At 44.7% G+C, this 18673-nt stretch overlaps 1 protein-coding gene across 3 annotated transcripts in view; it reads left to right on the forward strand.

Annotated features, from left to right (window-relative positions):
- LOC111141697 (Ras and Rab interactor 2) overlaps positions 1–18673 on the forward strand; it is a 178650-nt gene that overhangs the window by 103932 nt on the left and 56045 nt on the right. Inside the window, exons 1-2 of one of the 3 annotated variants that reach the window (XM_022494463.1) lie at positions 9234–9295; positions 9575–9697. The exons of 1 other annotated variant lie outside the window; for it this stretch is intronic. In XM_022494463.1, the coding sequence (XP_022350171.1) occupies positions 9675–9697 (23 nt within the window). In that variant the 5' untranslated portion in view covers positions 9234–9295; positions 9575–9674. Of the gene's footprint in view, positions 1–9194; positions 9296–9574; positions 9698–18673 lie in introns of those variants that run through there. One more of the 3 variants, XM_022494462.1, reaches the window with a different exon arrangement.

Below are 18673 nucleotides of genomic sequence, written 5' to 3' on the forward strand. Positions count from 1 at the left end.
AGCAGCAAATAATAAAAACCCATGTCGGCTATGGACTTTGTCTGCATCACCTCAACACACTCTTTTTTTTTTTTTTTTAAAGATTTTATTTATTTATTTGACAGAGAGATACCACAAGTAGGCAGAGAAGCAGGCAGAGAGAGAGAGAGAGGAGGAAGCAGGCTCCCTGCCAAGCAGAGAGTCCGATGCGAGGCTCAATCCCAGGACCCATGGATCATGACCTGAGCCGAAGGCAGAGGCTTTAACGCACTGAGCTACCCAGGCGCCCCCACCTCAACACACTCTTAAAGAGGCCCAAGAAGCAGCCCTCAGCATGTTCTCAGGTCACAGATGATGAAATTTAAGGAGTCAAATGATTTATTCGAGGACACACTGCATGAAGCTACAGAGCTGAAGGAATTCCAGGCCAGTCAACTTAGCCAGATTTGGCTTCTAAATATTACATTTGCCCACTTGTGTTCGTTTCCTCTGAATACTGCTGTTTAGGAAACATAATTCAATTGAGTAAACTTGAAGGTCTAATTGGCCAGCAGTTTCTGAATGGGGGAGTGCCCTGTCTAGCAAACAGAAAGAAGCTCCAGGGAGCAGTACAAAGTGGAAGACATGCCTAGGCAGAAGGGAGTAGGGACAAGGAAGTCATAAACAAATGGAAGGTTTGTTTCAGGCTGTGCACCTTCCTCTGGGGGAAGGGCCGGCATCTGTCCTTCAGTTTATATTGTCTATATTGATTAGGAAATTGCAGACTGGTTCAAAATACCACTCCTGGGAGAGGCTGGACGTGCAGCTCGGTTAGGCATTAAGCCTGGGTTTGCGACATGGGTCTTTGCACAAGTGACTCCATTTGGGGCCTAGTATTTCTATTTTTTACACTACTCTTTTCTACTTGGAGCTAAAAACAGAAAGTTATTCACATCAAACCACTCGCTTCACTTCACTCAGAGGAGGGTATGGGATTGGGTTGCATATTCCCTTTTTCTCTGGGTATGTGGAGGTATTTTTTCCCTCTTAACCCAAAGCAGAAAATAGAACTAAAAGATAGTGAATGTTGTTTTTTAGTAAATAGGAAGGTTCTGGCTGTGCTTAGGGGACGTTTTGAATCAGCATGGCTAAGATGGACTGTTGAAGAAATGCTCATTTCTTCAATTGAGTTCATTTGCTCTCCATATGGAATTAAACAAAAACAAAAACAAAAAAACAAGGGCAGAGTTCTAACTCCTGCCTCACAGGCCATCCCCAGCCTCTAGGCATGTTTGAAAGTGGCGGCCCTCTGGCACATTCCCTGGCCTGTAGAAGGCACTTTGAGGCAGACAGAACCATCTCAGAGTGTGGGGTTTAAGGATTTAGGGAACCTAGCGTGGGCCGTATTTGAGTTATCGCTCCCCTCCTTGTCCTGACTTCATACCACACATAAAATTACACTCCAGATGAATGAAAGGCCTACTTATAAGTAAGTACATTATATGGAAATAGGCAAAACTGTATGTAAGTGTCAGCAGAAAAAAGAGGAAACTTTATACCTTCAAGATAAGAAATGTCTTCCTACGGGCACCTGGATGACTTACTCGGTTAAGCTTCCAACTCTTGATTTCAGCTCAGGTCATGATCTTGGGGTCCTGGGATTGAGCCCCACATTAGGCTCCATGCTTAGTGTGAAGTCTGCTTAGGATTCTTTCTCTCCCTTTGTCCCTCCGCCTGCTCGCTCACTCTGTCTTTCTCTCTAAGATAAATAAATAAATCTTTAAAAAAAAAAAGGTCTTCCTAGGCAAGGGTCAATAAACAAAAGCCATAATAAAAAAATTTTTGATTCTGTCAACATTAAAAGCTTAAGGAAATTTTAAAAAACAATCTGAGAGAAAATCTTCTAAATATTTGAGACAAGAGATGCAGATCGACAACTCGCACAGTCTGAGAGAAACCAGGAAACCCCAAGATGGGCAACATAAATGAACAGGCAGTTCCTCAACAGAGGAAATACAAATGAACAACAAAAAAATGTAATCCAAGCAAAGCACATTAAAACATTAAGAAGTCACTTATGCTCATCAGATTGGCCAAAGCTTAAAAGTTTCATAAATCAAACACTGACAAATGAGGGGGTCACTTTCAAAGATGGTGGAGGCAGTATAGCTTGGCATGGCCACCTGGAGAGCCACATAGTGCCACCTTATAACCTCTTACATGAGTGGAGCTCAGCGTTTTCTATGAGGTTTCACACAGTACACAGAGGTGTTTAGCGCAGTCCTGCTTGTGACAGCAAAACACTAGAAATGACTTAAGTGTCTGTCAAAATAGAATGGATACATGGTTTATCCCTGTGTATATCCCCATGTGGCATAGCCCTAGCCCACTTAAAATGAATGAACTAGGCAGAATGGCTAAAACGAATAAGTCAGGAAAAAACAGATGTTGGCAAGGATGCAGAGAAAGGGGAACCCTCCTACACTGATGGTGGGAATGCAAGCTGGTGAAGCCACTCTGGAAGACAGTGTGGAGGTTCCTCAAAAAGTTGAAAACAGAGCTACCCTACAACCCAGCAATCGAACCACTGGATATTTACCCTAAAGATACAAATGTAGTGATCCGAAGGGGTACGTGTACCCCAATGTTTATAGCAGCAATGTCCACAATAGCCAAGCTATGGAAAGAGCCCAGATGTCCATTGACAGATAAATGGATAAATATACCACTATAGATACACAATGGAATACTACTCAGCCATGAAAAAAAGAAATCCTGCCATTTGCAAAGACATGGATGGAACTAGAGGATATTATGCTAAGCGAAATAAGTTAATCAGATAAAGATAATTATATGATTTTACTCATGTGTGGAATTTAAGAAACAAAACAGAGGATCATAGGGGCAGGGAGAGAAAAATGAAACAAGATGAAACCAGAGAGTGAGACAAACCATAAGAGACTCTTAATCTCAGGAAACAAACTGAGGGTTGCTGGAGCGGAGGTGGGTAGGGGGATGGGGTAACTGGGTGATGGGCATTAAGGAGGGCACATGATATAATGAACACTGGGTGTTATATGCAACTGATAAATCACCGAACTCTACGTCTGAAACTAATAATACACTGTGTGTTAGTTAATTGAATTTAAATAATTTTTTTAAAAATTGTAAAAAAGTGAATGAGCTAGGGCTTCATATATCAATGTAGATAAATCCCACGTTTCATTGAGTAAAATAAGGGAAGCACAGGACAATGCATCAGTACAATTCCATTGGGTAGAGAAAGCACAGAATGATACCATTGGAGAATGGTGTGCACAAAACTGGTAACAGTTGTTACCTCTGGGTAGTGAAAAGGATTATGGGTGATGGTCAAGGCAGATTAGTTTTAATGACAACAATTTGTGTTTTTCAATGAGAATGTATTCATGCAATTATAATTAAATTTCAAAAATATAAATGCAAACACCCTCGTGGGTGTGGCATACAAAGTTTAGAAAGGGAAAAAAAAAAAAAAGACAGGGTTTTGAGATGCCCTGTCAGCATTTTCTAGACATTCCTCTGCAAGTGGAAGGAAGCCTTCATTATTTTGTTTGTTTCTGTGGTGACAATTCCTTGGAGCAAAGATCATCTGAAGGTTGATAAGGAACCCATTATTTTCCAGACTTCTTTAGAGGAGCCCCAAACATGGGATGTACCCACCAACCCACGAGGCTCCCCCAGCTCACCAAAATAGACAGGAGAGGGATTGTTTGGGTGATAGGGTTTCTCGTGACCTGGAGGTAGGTCTGCTCCCACAGAGTTGATGGGGCTATTGAGGCCCAACAGACCCCAAGGCCAAGCAGCTACACTAGGGGAATAGAAATTCCAGAGCTGAGAGCAAAACACTTGACTTTTCCCACACCCTAGCTTTCAAGTCCTCACCATATCAGCAACACATCCCTTTTGCAAAGCACAATAACATTCCTGAGTTTGCCTCACCATTTGAAGAGCTCCTTATCAGAACTTGCTCTGTAAACACTTTCTCCTCTTGGCCTTCAAGAGATTTTTTTCTCCTTTATCTAACCCTAAAAGAAAGAACACAAGATGTGGAGTCCCTCCAGCATCCCGTGGGAGCAGGGATGGATGGTATCAAGACTTCTGACCTCGGTCACGGAAAAGAGGCATATAGTGGGCAGATGTTGGGATTAGAGACTTCTGGGCCGCTGTCAGAGGAAGACTGGATACCACAAATGCTGGTCTTTTGTAGATCCCGGTCTGTTCCCGGTAATGAAATGGCCTCTTTCCAGGCTGGCAGGTGTCTGTGTCTATTTGCAGTGTCTTCTAGTATCACTCTGCTTCGTGGCAAGGCTCACAATTAGTAACAAGGTTCAGGACACAACCACCGGGCTGGGGGCATGGGTGAAGGTGGGGGTCTCTCTGAGCCCCAAGCTGGTGCCCTCAGCACTGTCCGTGCTGCCAAACTACCAGGCAGTTGCTGCAACCAGACATCCTTGAAAGTGTACAGAGCTGCCGCTGGCAGTGTGGCCCCTCAAAGGAGGTTCCCGCCTATGGGGAGATTACCAGAATGATTACAAAGTGGTACAAATTAGTGTAGATTCCCACTCTAGCCTGGGACAAGGCACGCCCAGCCTTGCCCGGGCTGAGCCCTGGGTATGATCTCAGAGGAGAGAACCTGGGCCTTCTTAAGCACTGCTCTTGCCCTTGGCCTGGATGCCAACTGGCATGGAAATCACGTAGGTGAACAGTTCAGTCTCCACCCACCTACTTTATTATGCACAAATGCTCACCTGGGAGGGAGAGGGGTGAACAGAGGTTGCTGAGTAGAATGAGGGAGGGGACCCAGAGACCCAATCCCGGGCTTGCCTCCCTCTCTCCTGTTGTGCACAGAAGCCTGGTCTGTCCCTGCATGGGAAGGCAAGCACGCCACCTCTTTGTGGGAGGTAACAAGCACAGACTGATGTCCTGGCTTTATCAGAATGGACTCTGATGGCCAGTGCTTTTCCGGGTCTATCTCCTGGTTTGTGGCCTTCGTCACAGCTTGGTTTTCTGGAAATGATACAGATACTGTGTTTTTGGTAGAACCACTATCTCACGAATTTGGTGGCCTGCACTCTGATGTCCTGTCTTAGAAGTAAGAGCATGAGCCGCTTGGCCCCGTGGACCTTCCCAAGTGTCCCCACACGTCCTGGGCAGATAGATAGAGTAGTGAAGAATGGTGTGCACCTGCCGGATGCTTAAGCAGCCCCTTCCCTGTCTGGTAGGAATTCTAGATGGCTGCAGGGATGTGGTGGGCCTGGGGTTGTGTAAGTGGATTTGGAGAAGTGTTGATTGCAACACCAATTTTGATTAAAGCACTCCTGTAGAAACTGCAGTTGTCTTTAACATGAGAAAGCTTAAAACTGCCTCCCTCCCTTTGTGGATGGCAGGTTATCTCTGCCTGTCCTTAAAGATAAAGAGTATTAAGAGCATAAAAGATGTGAACAAACATCTACAGGTATCAAAAACACAAATAAACACAAATGTGTCTGGGCAAATTTGGGAAACATCTCAAATCCAGTCATTGATACCAGGACAAACACCAGGTGTTCAAGAGGGACAGTCTGGCCAGAGAAGGTCAAGGGCTTTTCCTGGGGAAGACTATGCTCACGTTCACATTAATATGGTGGCCGTGAAGGTGACTGAGGGTGGAGAGGCTGATTTGCCTAGTGACCTATCTCCTTGCTGGGGATGGGAACTCTTTCTCCCAGATTTTCCCGAGGCCGTGGGTGACTCTCCTGTGTGTGACTTCCTGGCCAGGACAATAGCCATGGCCCAGAATGGGAGGATGACCCAGCCCAGATTGGGGGACCTTCAGCGCAGATACTCAGACTGCTTTTGCTCACCCCACTCGTGCCCACCTTCTCAATCTTTCCATCTCCTTCCATTTTCATACACTGCACCCCTTTTTCTTTTCCTAAGAATTTTGATTATGAATAAAGATACAAAAACTCACATATACTGCTAAGCACATGTCACTCAGCTCTGTCATATCTTATCATTTTGCCATTTCATTTTAAGAAATAAAATCTCATAGTCATTGAGCCCCTTGACCTGTGAACATCTTCATCCATTCTCCTCAAGAGGTAACCACTATCGTGGAATAAGATTATAACCCCCATATCACGCATTGGAGTTGTCTATGTGTATATTTATAAACACTATAGTATTGTACAGTTTTGAATGGCTTTAAACTTTATATACTGAATGTAACCCTTTTCAAGTTTTTTTTTTTTGCTTTTATGAGAAGCTTTTGAGCATTTCTGTTTATATGTGTTGATACTGATAGCTCTGGTTCATTAATTTTAACTGCTGAATAGTATTCTATACCTCAGTTTACCCATTCTCTTATTGATGGGCATCTAAGTGCTTATAATTTGGTGTTCTTAAAAATAATGGTGCAGCAAATATTCTCATAAAAGTCTCCTTACACCCATGTGCCTGGATTTCTCTAGAGTGCATATCTAGGAGGTCTGTGTGTCTCTGACTCTCTAAGATGTTGCCATATTGCTCTTCAAAGTGGGCTCTGCAAATAAGACTCCTCTAGCAGGACTTGGGGTTCCTGTTTTCCCATATTCTCAAATATTATCAGGCTTTTAAATTTTTGCCAGTGGGGTATATATATAAAAAGGATAACCTGGTCATTTTCTCTTCCAGGTCCACAGTGCTTCTAGAATTTTCACCTACAGCTTGCATCCTAGACACACACAGCAAGGATGGCTTAAGCATGGAGGATCTGGCTGGCTTCCCTTCTTCTGACCTCCAAGCATTGGGAGCATGCAGAGCTATTTTCAGGGACTCCTTCTCCATGTCCACTTTCCCCTCAGATCATCTCTCCCTGTGACAGGGCTTTGGGATGCCAGCACATATGCCACTGACCCAAATGTATAAATATCTCCATACTGAATGTCAAAAACTACATACCAAATTTATTTAATGGCAAATAAGAAAATCAAGACATAACTGACCTAATATCCAACTCGATTTCTTCCTCAAACCTGACCCTTCCTCATGTCAGTCAGGGGCACTCTCCTCTATCTGATAATCAAGTCAAAATCTTAGGAGTTCTGTTGAGTGTTCTCTTCCTACTACTCCTACATCAAGTCCACCAATGTCTATCAATTTCTGTGTTAAACTGTTCTTGGATATCCCCCCTTCTTTCGAATGCCTCTGCTACCACCTTGGTCCAAGCCACTGGACCTCTCTTGCCTGTATCTAAACTGGTTGCCTCCAGACTGGTCTTGCCGCTTCTCCTCTAGCCAACAGCCAAAGTGATCTTTTTAGAACCTAAAACAAACAAAGTTTCTTCCCCTCCTAAAGCCCTTTCATGGTTCTTCGTGTAGAAAATTCAAATGTATGGGTACTGTGATCTAGAATGCCAATGAGCTCTGGTCCTCCCTCTCCTGACATGTGCTTCCCCAGCCTCTGGGACTTTCTCTGTATGGAGGGATCTCCCCTTGATCTCTTCATGGCTCCCTCCTTCAGGGTTCCATCACTTCCTCCAAGATCCACCCTCACCAGCCCATCCTACCTAGAGTGGTGGCCACTTAGCTGCCCCCTCCAGCATCACCCTGTTCTGTTTTCAACCTGGCACTTCTCAGTATTCAGGGCTGTGGTCTGTGCTCTACCAGAATATCATCTCTGTGAGAACTGTCCACTTTCATGCTTTTAGCACCTGCCATGAAGTGGGTGCCCATAAAGGTTTGTTGAATTACTGAATGAATAGATGGGGTCAAAGTTTAGAACAGCCTGTAAGCTTAGATGAAGTTTCGGCCAGTGCTCGGGTGGGATAAATATGCTGAGGAAAGACAACACTTATCTTTAGCTAGAATAGTGATTGTCAGAGTTTAGAGCCCTGGGATCCCTTTATCCTATTAAGAATTATGGAGGGCCCCAAAGAGCTTGTGTTCATTTGGATTATAGCTATAGATGCTTGCTGTGTTGGGAATTAAAATGGAGAAGTTTTTAAAAGATTTTATTTATTTATTTGACAGAGAGAGAGGTCACAAGTAGGCAGAGAGGCAGGCAGAGAGAGGGGGGGAGCAGGCTCCCTGCTGAGCAGAGAGCCCGATGAGGGGCTTGACCCCAGGATCCTGAGACCATGACTTGAGCTGAAGGCAGAAACTTAACCCACTGAGCCACCTAGGTGCCCCTAAAATGGAGAAATTTTTAAAAAAATATTTCTTTTGAAACTATTGAATCTATTACATGATGACATAAATAATATGTAAAAGATAACTATAATTTTTAAAAATTAATGAGCAGTGATGTACTATGAGAACAGGGCTGGACACAGAGAGTGCCTAGTTAGCACTGGGAAGGATTCTGTTGGCTGAGGGGTTCGGTGGGCTCAAGAGTTTAGGCCAGCCGTCGGGGACTGATGTAGGCTCTCCTCAGGTGTGTGGGTAGAGGATACAAGCACACATGAACCTTCTGCAAGAGGAGGGCACATCTCCCTCTCTCTTCCCTTTCCCCGAACAGTCTTCTTTATTAAAAAAATAAATAAAAAGCAAAGAATAGGATGAGTAACTTAATGTCTAGAAATTGATTGCAAACTATATATGTCTTTTAGATATTCTTATTTCTGGGGTGCCTGGGTGGCTTAGTCAGTTAAGCATCTGCCTTCGGCTCAGGTCATGATCTCAGGGCCCTGGGATGGAGCCCTGCATCGGCCCCTCCGCTCAGCGGGGAGTCTGCTTCTCCCTCTCCCTCTGCCCTTCTCCCCCCACCCGCCCCTGCTTATGCTCTCTCTCTCTCAAATTACTAAAATCTTTACAAAACAAAAACAAATATGCTTATTTCTATAGCCAGAGCCATGATTGTATAAATTTTAATTCAGGGAATTCCTCTTGAGTTTTGACTTTGACAAAATGAATGTGGAAGCCTGGTTTTTACCAGGATTTGTTTATTCCTCTTTGTATTCATGTTGAGAAACCAAACTGGGTGTCATATCCTTTTTCTTAGGGCAGTACTGAAACCTAAGTTCTTCCTCTTTTTTTTTTTTTTTTTTTAAGAAAAAGCTGCTCCCACCGTCTTTATTTTCTTTCCTCTGGGCAGAGGAAATTCACACAGCCGGGATTTAAAAAAAAAAAAAAAGAGGTGGTCTTCTCTGCGCTCCTGTGGAAGCGGCTGAAGCTCCCGGGCTCTGGGCACGCCTCTTCCACTGCCTGACGTCACACTATTTTGTCTTTGAATAGCTCATTGACACAATCGTCTCGGAGATCGGAGAACTGAAACAGGAGATGGTGCAGACAGATGTCAGCCTGGAGAATGGACTGGAGCCCAGCAAAGCCCACAGGTGACAGAGACGATCAGGTGCCGGGCGTCAGATGGGGGCTAAGTGGACCCTAGCAGCTACGAGGACTGCCGTCTCGGTGGCTTCTCAGAAGTTTGGGAACTGGGAGTGTGGTGGCCTGTCCCGATGAAGCTCTCTGTAGGAGGTGGGAGTGGCCCAGGAACCAGTTGTCTGTTTATTTTAATCACTTTGAAGGCACTTGAACTTTACACACTCTCAATGCCTCCTGGCACCAGAACCCGGAAACCTAAAGTTCTGTCTGTCGTATCCACCTACTCACAGTGTTGGAAACAATAACGCAGCAGGATCCTCCGCGTGCAAAATAGAATTCAGTGTAGCCCGTGTCAGTCTCCAGAAGGCTTAAAGGGGCGTCCTAAGGAGGATGGACTCATTTTGCGTTCTCAGGTCAGAAAAATACCCAGTTCTTAACCATAGCCATTAGTCTAAGATATGACCCAGTGTGTTAGAGTTGGGATGTGGTTGTAAATAACTAAGAAACATGGGGGGCAACATGTGATGCTTGTTAAGCTCGACGTGTTGTGTTCATGTCGCACCTGATCTGAGTAAACTGTAAGGGACAGGTCTTTATCGGGGAAATGGGAGTGCAGAGGTCAGGGTGGGTGGGGGTGGTAGGTTGGAGGAGGTCCCTCCAACCACATCTTAGCTCCTGGATACTGCAATTCATTGCTAGCAAAGGCAACAGAATATAGTCACTACAAAAATGATGCAGACACCAGGTGCCTGCGAGCCCAGGGTCATTCTTAGCTTTCCCCTCTTTTCCCAGGAAATGGGTCGAGGGAGCCTGATGCAGTGTGAAGGTGAGCTTCACGGAGTGGCTTTTGCTCACGGGTCACGAGACAGGCAGGAATCCTGCAAGGGCAGGGGAACCAGGTGGTGCTGGTTGCCCAGGCAAGTTTCAAACCAGCCCAACTTGTTCCCTGCCCTAGACTGCAGGGAGAGTAGGCAATTGAAGGAGGCACTTTGCAGCTGGAAGGCAGTGGCTTAACTTTCCTCTGTTTCTGGAGGAACCGTATTCCCCCTTAGCTGTGAAAATGCCACATGCCCTTCATTTCCTTCCCTTCTCTATAGGGGAAAAAAAAAAAAAAAAAAAAAGCCAGGGGGTAGACCAGATGGTCCCCACGCTTCTTGTGGCAGCACCCAGGCATTCTGTCTGATTTCCCTGGACCTCAGTGGCTGACTTTTTTCTCCATCAACTGAACAAACGTGCAGTGATTTTTGATTAAAGACTCTCCACCTCACACTCAGAATAACGCCAAACTCAATGGAAGTGGACCTTTAGTCAGGGGATTTCCCTTTCCCCTTTGCGTTGTTGAGCTTGAAGTGGGAGTCCGGGTTGGTGTCAAAGGGCAAAGAAGAGAGCTTCAGTGGCTGATTTCTCCTCCATCCAGGGAACATAGCACTGCAGATAGTCCCCAAACTCTGCCGGTGATGGACACCAGTGGCAGTATCCCCTTCCCCCCACCATCCCATGTGCAAGGGCCAGGGATGCTAGGTTTGCTAGAAGACGTGATGTTGTGTCAGCGGCCATCACATCACGATCTCGATGTCTGACTGCTGTAGGTACCAGGCTGGGAGAGCTGGGCTGCCATCTTGTCATTAACATCGCTATCTTTTTATTTTCAAATTTAAGAATGACTGTGAGCATTCCATAATAGCAATGTTTTTCCGATTAATGTCACTTACTCTTAAATGCTATGTTGGTTAGCAATGAATTCATGAGATTTCAGATGCATTTTACTTGCTGCTTTTTTCAGTGGGGAAGAAAGAGAAAAGGCAAGACTGTCTTTTTTGAACAATGTGTACGGTGTTTACCATGTTCCAGCCACTGTTCTAAGTGCGTCACGGCTGCCAGCTCATTGACTCTCCTAACTACCCTCAGAGCTGAACCTCCGGGAGGGCCCTCATTCTACCGATGTGGGACTTTTCTGACTAATGAGGCTATGGGCTTCTGTGCTGGGGTCTCTCGCTGATTTTGCCGAAGCTGGGAGTGGTGACTTCGCTATTAATTCCTCTATTTTGCCTGGCGATGTCTAGGTGGTCAGATATTGGAGAGGTAAGATAGAGAGGACCTTCTGTCGTTCCCAAAATGAAAGCAGAACAGAGCTCTGGCCACAGGGAAACAGCAGGGCAGCCTGGCACAGAGCAGTTCAAATGACAGATGGAAGGAAAGGAAAGGGGGTGGTGAGAGCAGGGTAGCCACCACAAGTGAAACCCCTGCAGAGAGAAGGGGGATTCCCCCCCGCCACCCCGGGACTTTGGCTGGGCATGTTCTGGTTGCTGCACAGATGCAGAGACATCGCCTTCCTTTGTGGCATCCTCGGCGAGTGTGAGCTGTGGTAACAGCCTCATCTACCCCAGCCACAGTCACCACAAAGTGTCTTTGTCCCTTCATTTGTTGAACACTGGGCTGAGTGCCACACTGGTGCCCTAGGTTAGGAAGGCTGTTCCTCTACCTGCACTGTCTTTTGCTTGCTCCTTTGTGGTTAATATTGAGATAGTCTTTAACCGTTTCATGGCTCATGGACCCCTTTCTCAGATTAATATGTTAAATGCATAAATAAAATATGCAGGAGGACATAGGGAAAATAATTCTATGGCAGTAGAATGATCAGAATTCTTAAAATGCATGGTTTCATAGCATGGGTACTTCTTTATTAACACATTAAATAACAAGGTCTAGGAACTACTGTCATCTGGGAGCAAAGATGGCCAGAAATAGTACTTCCTCACCAACAATGAAAATGTTTGGGGGTTCTGCTGGTGACAGAGTCTCAGCTACTGTGCAGATGACTGGGATTTGTTGCCTGCATTCAAAAATGGGAGGAAGTTAATTTCAAAACCAGGCTAGTGGGAAAAAAGATGGTACTTTTCTATCCAGTGGTTAGTTCTGACCTCCTGACATGTCAGTATCTTCCAACACGGTTGATCTACCTTCCCTTCCGGGTACCCTCGACTGGCTTGGCTTTGGGAACACCAAACTCCCTGGTTTCCTCTCTCCACCTGTTGCTGCTTGTAGTCTCCACTTGTTCCTCCTCACCTCCCTCACCTCCTAACCCCGGAGCACCCAGAGCTCAAGCCTACAGCCTCTCTTCTCCCCAGGGCCTCTTCTCTCTCCTACTAACCTTGAGCAAGATACTTAAAAGCCTCCGTGCCTCCATGTGCATATCAGTGAAATGAGGATATTCACACTCATTGAGGGTGGCAAGACTTGAGGGTGGCAAGAGAGATTGAGTGAGTTAATAGTGAGAAAGATTAAGTGAGTTAATAGCTGTAAAGAACTTCGCACAATGCTGGCAGAGAGTACATACCATATGTTGTTTATAAAAGAGAACTTGGTAATTTCATAGTTAATCCCTTCCAGTCTTGTGGCTTTGATACCCTGTGTATATTGGTGATTCCCGAATTATATCCCCAGGTTGGTCCTATTTTCAATCCAGATGTTTGCATCTAGCTGTCTATTCAGCCTGACCTCTGGTATCTCAAACTTACAAAGACCAAGACTGAGTCCTTGGCTTCCTTTCACAACCCTGCTTCCTCCTTGGTCTTCCCCATCCCAGTGACCGTGGCTGTAGTTGCTTGGGCCTCACAGCCATCCCTCTTGCCTTTCCATCTCTCATACCTGTGCTCCATCCATCTCCAGACCCTGGCAGTTCTACCTGCTAAGATTCCCCCATTAGCACCACTGCAGGAGACACCTGCCCAGGCCTCTGCTTTCACCCGTCCTGCCTTCCCTGGCTTGTTATTTAAGCAGCGTAGAGAAGGATCTGACTTTCGTTAACCCAAATCCAAGTCATGTCACTTTTGTTCAGAGCCCTTCAGTATTTTTCATTCATTAAAGTCAGAATCATCACCATGGCTTTTGAGACGCTTCAGGCTCTGACTCCTCACATCCCCAGACCCTCCTTTCTTACATCCTCTTCCTTCTCTGTCCCTGGGCTCCAGCCCCACTGGCTCCTTCCCCAGAAGGCAAAGGCCTCTTGGCCTTTGCACTTACTGTTCCCTCTGCCGAGAAGGCCCTTCCTCCAGGAAGCATTCATCTTGGGACCCTCATTTCTTCTGTCACCTTAGCTGACTTGATTTTTCTTCATAAAACTTGTACAGATTGACATACATGGTCACTTGCTTAAATTGTGCATTTTCTGCCTCTCAGCACTTGGAGGGAAGCGCATTGAGAGTGTGGGTTTGGCCTTAGAATAGTGTCTGGCGTGTAGCATACACTCAGTAAGTATTTGGATGGATGAATGCATGATGCCAGCCCTTTGGAGATTCTAAAGTTATTAAAGTATCAGAAACCTCTTGCAGAAACAAGACATTACCCTGTAAAGCAGTTAGCTGGTGCATTAAAAAAAAAAAAAATCAGAAGTTGAAAATGTGTGATGGGCCTTAAGCTGGTTTCCTAGCAAAGAAGAGGGCCCAGGGCACCTTCCTGTTATATGCCAGCCACGCTTCCCCCATCACTTCTGGGTTCTAGCCTGTTGTAAACACCTGCCAATAGAGGAGCATCTGATTAAATCAATTCCATGCCCTCTGCTAACATTTTACCAAAAAAAGGCTAGGAATCCAGGAGAGGGATCAAGGATTTCTTGTTCCTGCTATTTCTTATTTCCTCCTTCTCTCCACTTCATTGCCCCCAAGACTAGAGTGTGAAGAAATAAAGGCTTTGTGCTTTTCCTCTCCCTCCCCCATGATTTTGTAGTCTGCTTGTAGTTGGAGCCAGCACAGCAGGCCTGCTGTAGGCAGTGCTCCACCCCCATGGGCCAATCTGGACCCATCACCTCTAGGCTAAGACAAGTCTCTGAAGTTCCCTTTGTCCTCAGGTAGAATAGAGGGATTGAGCAACAGGCAACTTCATGAGCTGAGGCTCAGGCTGGCTTTGCAGGCTGCGGGGGTGGGGGTAGTTGGCGGGGAACCTGGCTGGACCAGGTCATCAAATTGTTACCTTTGTTTGCCCTCGTCCTCACTTCCCTCACTCCTCTTGTCACCTTGCTGGTGCACTCCAGCCTGAGTAGATCGCTGAGGGGGATGCCCAGGGTTTTGAAACTCTACCCCCAACCTGCCCTCCCCCCACCCTGGAATCAGACATGAAGAATTCAAAAATACCTTGGCCAGCTCTGCCCACTCCTATAGTGTAGCAGTTGGTCATCACCACTGGAAGGGTCTGTGTGCCCCAGGAAGTTCTCAGCTTCCCAACAGCTACGCATTGATACTCATACCCCAAGAATCTCAGATTGCTGGTCCCTGGTACCACCCTTCACTTTTCCCACTTGACTGATGTTAGAACACAAGGTCAGAAGAGAAGATCAGTGGCTTACAGTTTGGGGAAGAGATTCCCAGTGTTTTACTCCAGTATGTCTCCCGAAGTACCATGGTGACTGTAGTAGTTGCTCTATGTCCTTCTGGAGCAACCCATCCTCACTTTGTGCTGCTTTATTCAAAAAAACAAAAGCAAAAACAAAACTTTCCACTGAATTAAAATATGATTAAGAAAAGCGCACCAATAATCATGCAGCTAGATGAATTTCCAATGGGAAACATACCACATAGCAGCTCCCAGATCAAGAAACAGAACATTCTCAGCAACCCCCGACGTGCTGTGCACCCTGAGAGGAAACACGCTCCTCACTTCTATTGCCATAGATTCATTTCGCCTGTTTTGAGCTTCATATCTCTGGAATCATACAGCATGTGCTCTTTTAACTCTTGACTTCTTTTGTTTGACGTCTTGTGTGCTATTCCATTGTGCAAACCTGACACAATTAGTTTACCCATTCTACCATTAATGGATATTTGAATTGTTTCCACTTTGGGGCTATTTTGAGTAATGCTGCTACATACATTCTTGTGCATGATTTTTGGTGACACACCTCACTTAGGAATATAGGAGTGGGGTTGTTGGGTTGTTGGATGGTTAAATATTCAATGTCAGTAAATGGTGCTCAAGAATTTTCCAGTCAGTAGAGTCATTCACACTTCCACCACCACCAGAACATGGGAGCTCCAAATGTTTTGTTCTCCTGGTCTACACGTGGAATTGGCTGCTTTTTCATTTTAGTTATCTGGATGGGTGTGTGGATTTAGAGCTTCTGGAAACATGATGGGTGAAGACAGGTAAGGGTACCTGTATGTTGTGACTCAAGTACTGATCTCAGTACTGTGGGAGTCAAGAATGGGAACTCTTTAGTTGTAACAGAACATCATTTTATAATTCTTGCATGTTTAAGTTCAAGGCTAAAGACATGAGCCATGTTTACAGCCAGTTCATTGGGTGATATTTATGGAAAGCATGAAGTTATGGAAAGGAATATTTGGGGGGAGGAGATAAAAAGAGAAGACAATCTAGAAATTATGAGTATAAATACATATGTATCTTTTATTGTTTATATTTCTGTTTATGAATCTTAGATCATAAACTTGTAACAGAAAAAAAAAAAACCCCACCAATGAAATACTCTCCATGTCTTGGATTCTTTTGTTTTATGCTTTACTTTGTTCAATACTTACATGCTGAAGTATTCAGCATCTCATGAATTAATTTGACCAGGCCATTAGCCACATCATAACTAAGAAATATATGTGCATAAAACCAGTAGAGCTGTAGTGAGAGTTCTAATTCTTCTCTGAAACTCAGGATACATCTGCATCCAATGCTGCTTCCTATGTTTAAAAAAATACATGTTCTTTTCTTTTAAATACATGTTCTCAACTGCAGTGACTTCAGACACAGAATTTAATGTTACTCCCTATTATTCCATTCCATCTTTCCTCTTGAAAAGTCAGATACAAAGCGATCATTCTTGGTAAATCTATACCTGCTTTTTAAAAGATTTTTCCAGACTGTATTCATGAGGTCATCAGGAAGCAAGGTTAAGTCATTATATGCAGAAATCAGTTTGCATTTTGTCTTCTCACAATGTCTGTGTTGTGGGTACTCAGCTAGCAAAGCAAATATTCCCTCTTTTGCCATGTCTGCAAAGCTGCATGTGTCACAGGCCACTGGATCAGGTGCCAGGAGCCCATCCGTAGGTCCCACAGCATCTGAAAGTGGGCCACTGTCCTAGAACAAGTGGCATCTGTCACAGAGGCTGGTTTTCCTCCTTTCCCAGGAGCTCGTGTCTGTTTCAGCAGAACCTGGGAAGCTGACAGTAATCACTGGCCACAGAGTACTGGGTATATCTTGCAGCATCTTAGACCTCTTGAAATGGGTGTTTTGTATTATCGAAATGTAGTTTCTTTGGCCCACCTGGCTAGCTCAGTCAGATGAGCGTGTGACTCTTGATCTCGGGTTCGTGAACTTGAGCCCTGTGTTGGGTGTAGAGATTACTTGAATTTTCCTATAATGCCCATTGAGGATATTCTCCTATGACTAGTTTCATTCATCCCCAACCCCCCCAAACTGTTTCTTTTCTTTTTAAGATTTATTTATTTATTTATTTGATTTGGATTTTAAAATTTATTTATTTACAGTGACAGAGAGAGAGAGAGAGAGAGAACATAAGCAGAGGGATTGGGAGAGGGAGAAGCACGCTTTCCACTGAGCAAGGAGCCTGATGCTCAATCCCAGGACCCTGGGATCATGACCTGAGCCAAAGGCAGATGCTTAACGACTGAGCCACCCAGGCGCCCCCGCAAACTGTTTCTTGATTTGAAGCCGCTGCTGGGTGTTTGGGAAATGGTTTCAAAGAATTCTATGAGGATTGAACCAACTCTTTGCTTATACTGTTACCAATGTAGCAACAATTAAGTTCAACTTAAAGAAAATATGTATTAAGTAGGTGCTGTTTGTTTAAATACCTGGACAGTGGATCCTGCAGGGAGGAAGTATTGTAAAGAAGTATAATAGAATGCAATGGATGTAATAGTGGAGTATACTAGATGTTCTGGAACCTGATGGACGAAGCAGGTAATTCCAGGGAAGAGGTGGTTTTAGGAAAGATGAGCCCCCACATTAATCTTAAGTAAAGAATGAGGTAAGCCTCCAGATCAAAAATGCCCAAATACCTTTTTAGTCTGTTTTGATTGGTGATATCTATTATATTGGGGGAAGGTTTTTAAAAAGAACATTTATGATTTTTTTAAAATATTTATGTATTTATTTGACAGACAGCACAAGTAGGCAGAGAGGCAGGCAGAGAGAGAGGAGGAAGCAGGCTCCTTGCTGAGCAGAGAGCCAGATGTGGGGCTCTATCCCAGGACCCTGGGATCATGACCTGAGCCAAAGGCAGAGGCTTTAACCCACTGAGCCACCCAGGCGCCCCTATGATTTATTTTTTTGATGACCAAGTAGGACATGTACCTTATAGAAAAAGCATAATATAAAAAATAAAAAGATTACCATGAATCCCTGAGACGAAACCACTTTTGATTGTTTTTTGACTGTCACATTTCTTTTCCTTTGTGTGTATCCCTCCAGTGTTTTTCTTTGCATTTATTTTTTATTATGTTATGTTTGTCACCATAGAGTACTTCATTAGTTTTTGATGTAGTATTCCAGGATTCATTGTTTCTGTGCATTTAGATGGCAGATCATGCATGATTTTCACAGATTTAACAAGGGTGTTTCTGATCATCCTAAAAATGCAGTGTATCCTAGGAATTGATCCCATTTTTGTCGAAGGTTATGACCTTCCAGTTTAGTGGCTGGCTTCAGTGTCCACAGTACTCTTGGGCACACAATTTTAATGATGGCCTACTCTTGCTTAGAAACACTTTACCCCTTACAGACCTTAGCTTGCTATTACATTGGTAGTTGATTCTGCCGTGAAATATTTGCTTGATTAGAAGGCAGTGGTGATTTATCCCAGCTGCGAAATAACACTCGTGTAACCAATAGCACGTAAACACTAAGAACTGCAAATCCATGAAGTGCTTGCCCTTTCTGCGAAGCCTCGTGCATGCCACTGCTCAGGGTCAAAGGTCAGTGGGCCAAGACTTCCAGCCTGCCTGGCTCCTTCTCCTATTTTCAGCTCCAGGGGCAGCCAGGACAACGTGTTCTTTGTTTCTATTTCTTAGTTTTACCGGAACCCGTGAAGGCCCCTGCCAACGTTGGCTCCATATCTATCCTTTTCATCTCTAACTGGAGATTCAATGACAGGAAGTTCATAAGCCATAAAAGTTACCAGCTCTTTCTCCGCTCTGAAAATGGCAGTGCTTCCTCGTGCCTGGAGGCGGACAGGCATTTTTGGTCCCGTTTCTGCATTGTTCTCTCCTCCTAGCCCTCTGTAAATAGAGCGGAAAAATCACCAAAGGCCCTGAACATTTTTCACAAAAATCCTCTGTGATGTGCTTTTAGCATTCGTTTTGAGGAAGCTGAGCCCTTGTCTCTCAGAGAGCAGCAGAGAGAGTTGAGGACGGGAATAAAAC

Source organism: Enhydra lutris, unplaced genomic scaffold, assembly GCF_002288905.1.
Source record: "Enhydra lutris kenyoni isolate GAN:26980312 unplaced genomic scaffold, ASM228890v2 scaffoldscaffold6, whole genome shotgun sequence".
In the NCBI taxonomy this organism is placed as follows: domain Eukaryota; kingdom Metazoa; phylum Chordata; class Mammalia; order Carnivora; family Mustelidae; genus Enhydra; species Enhydra lutris.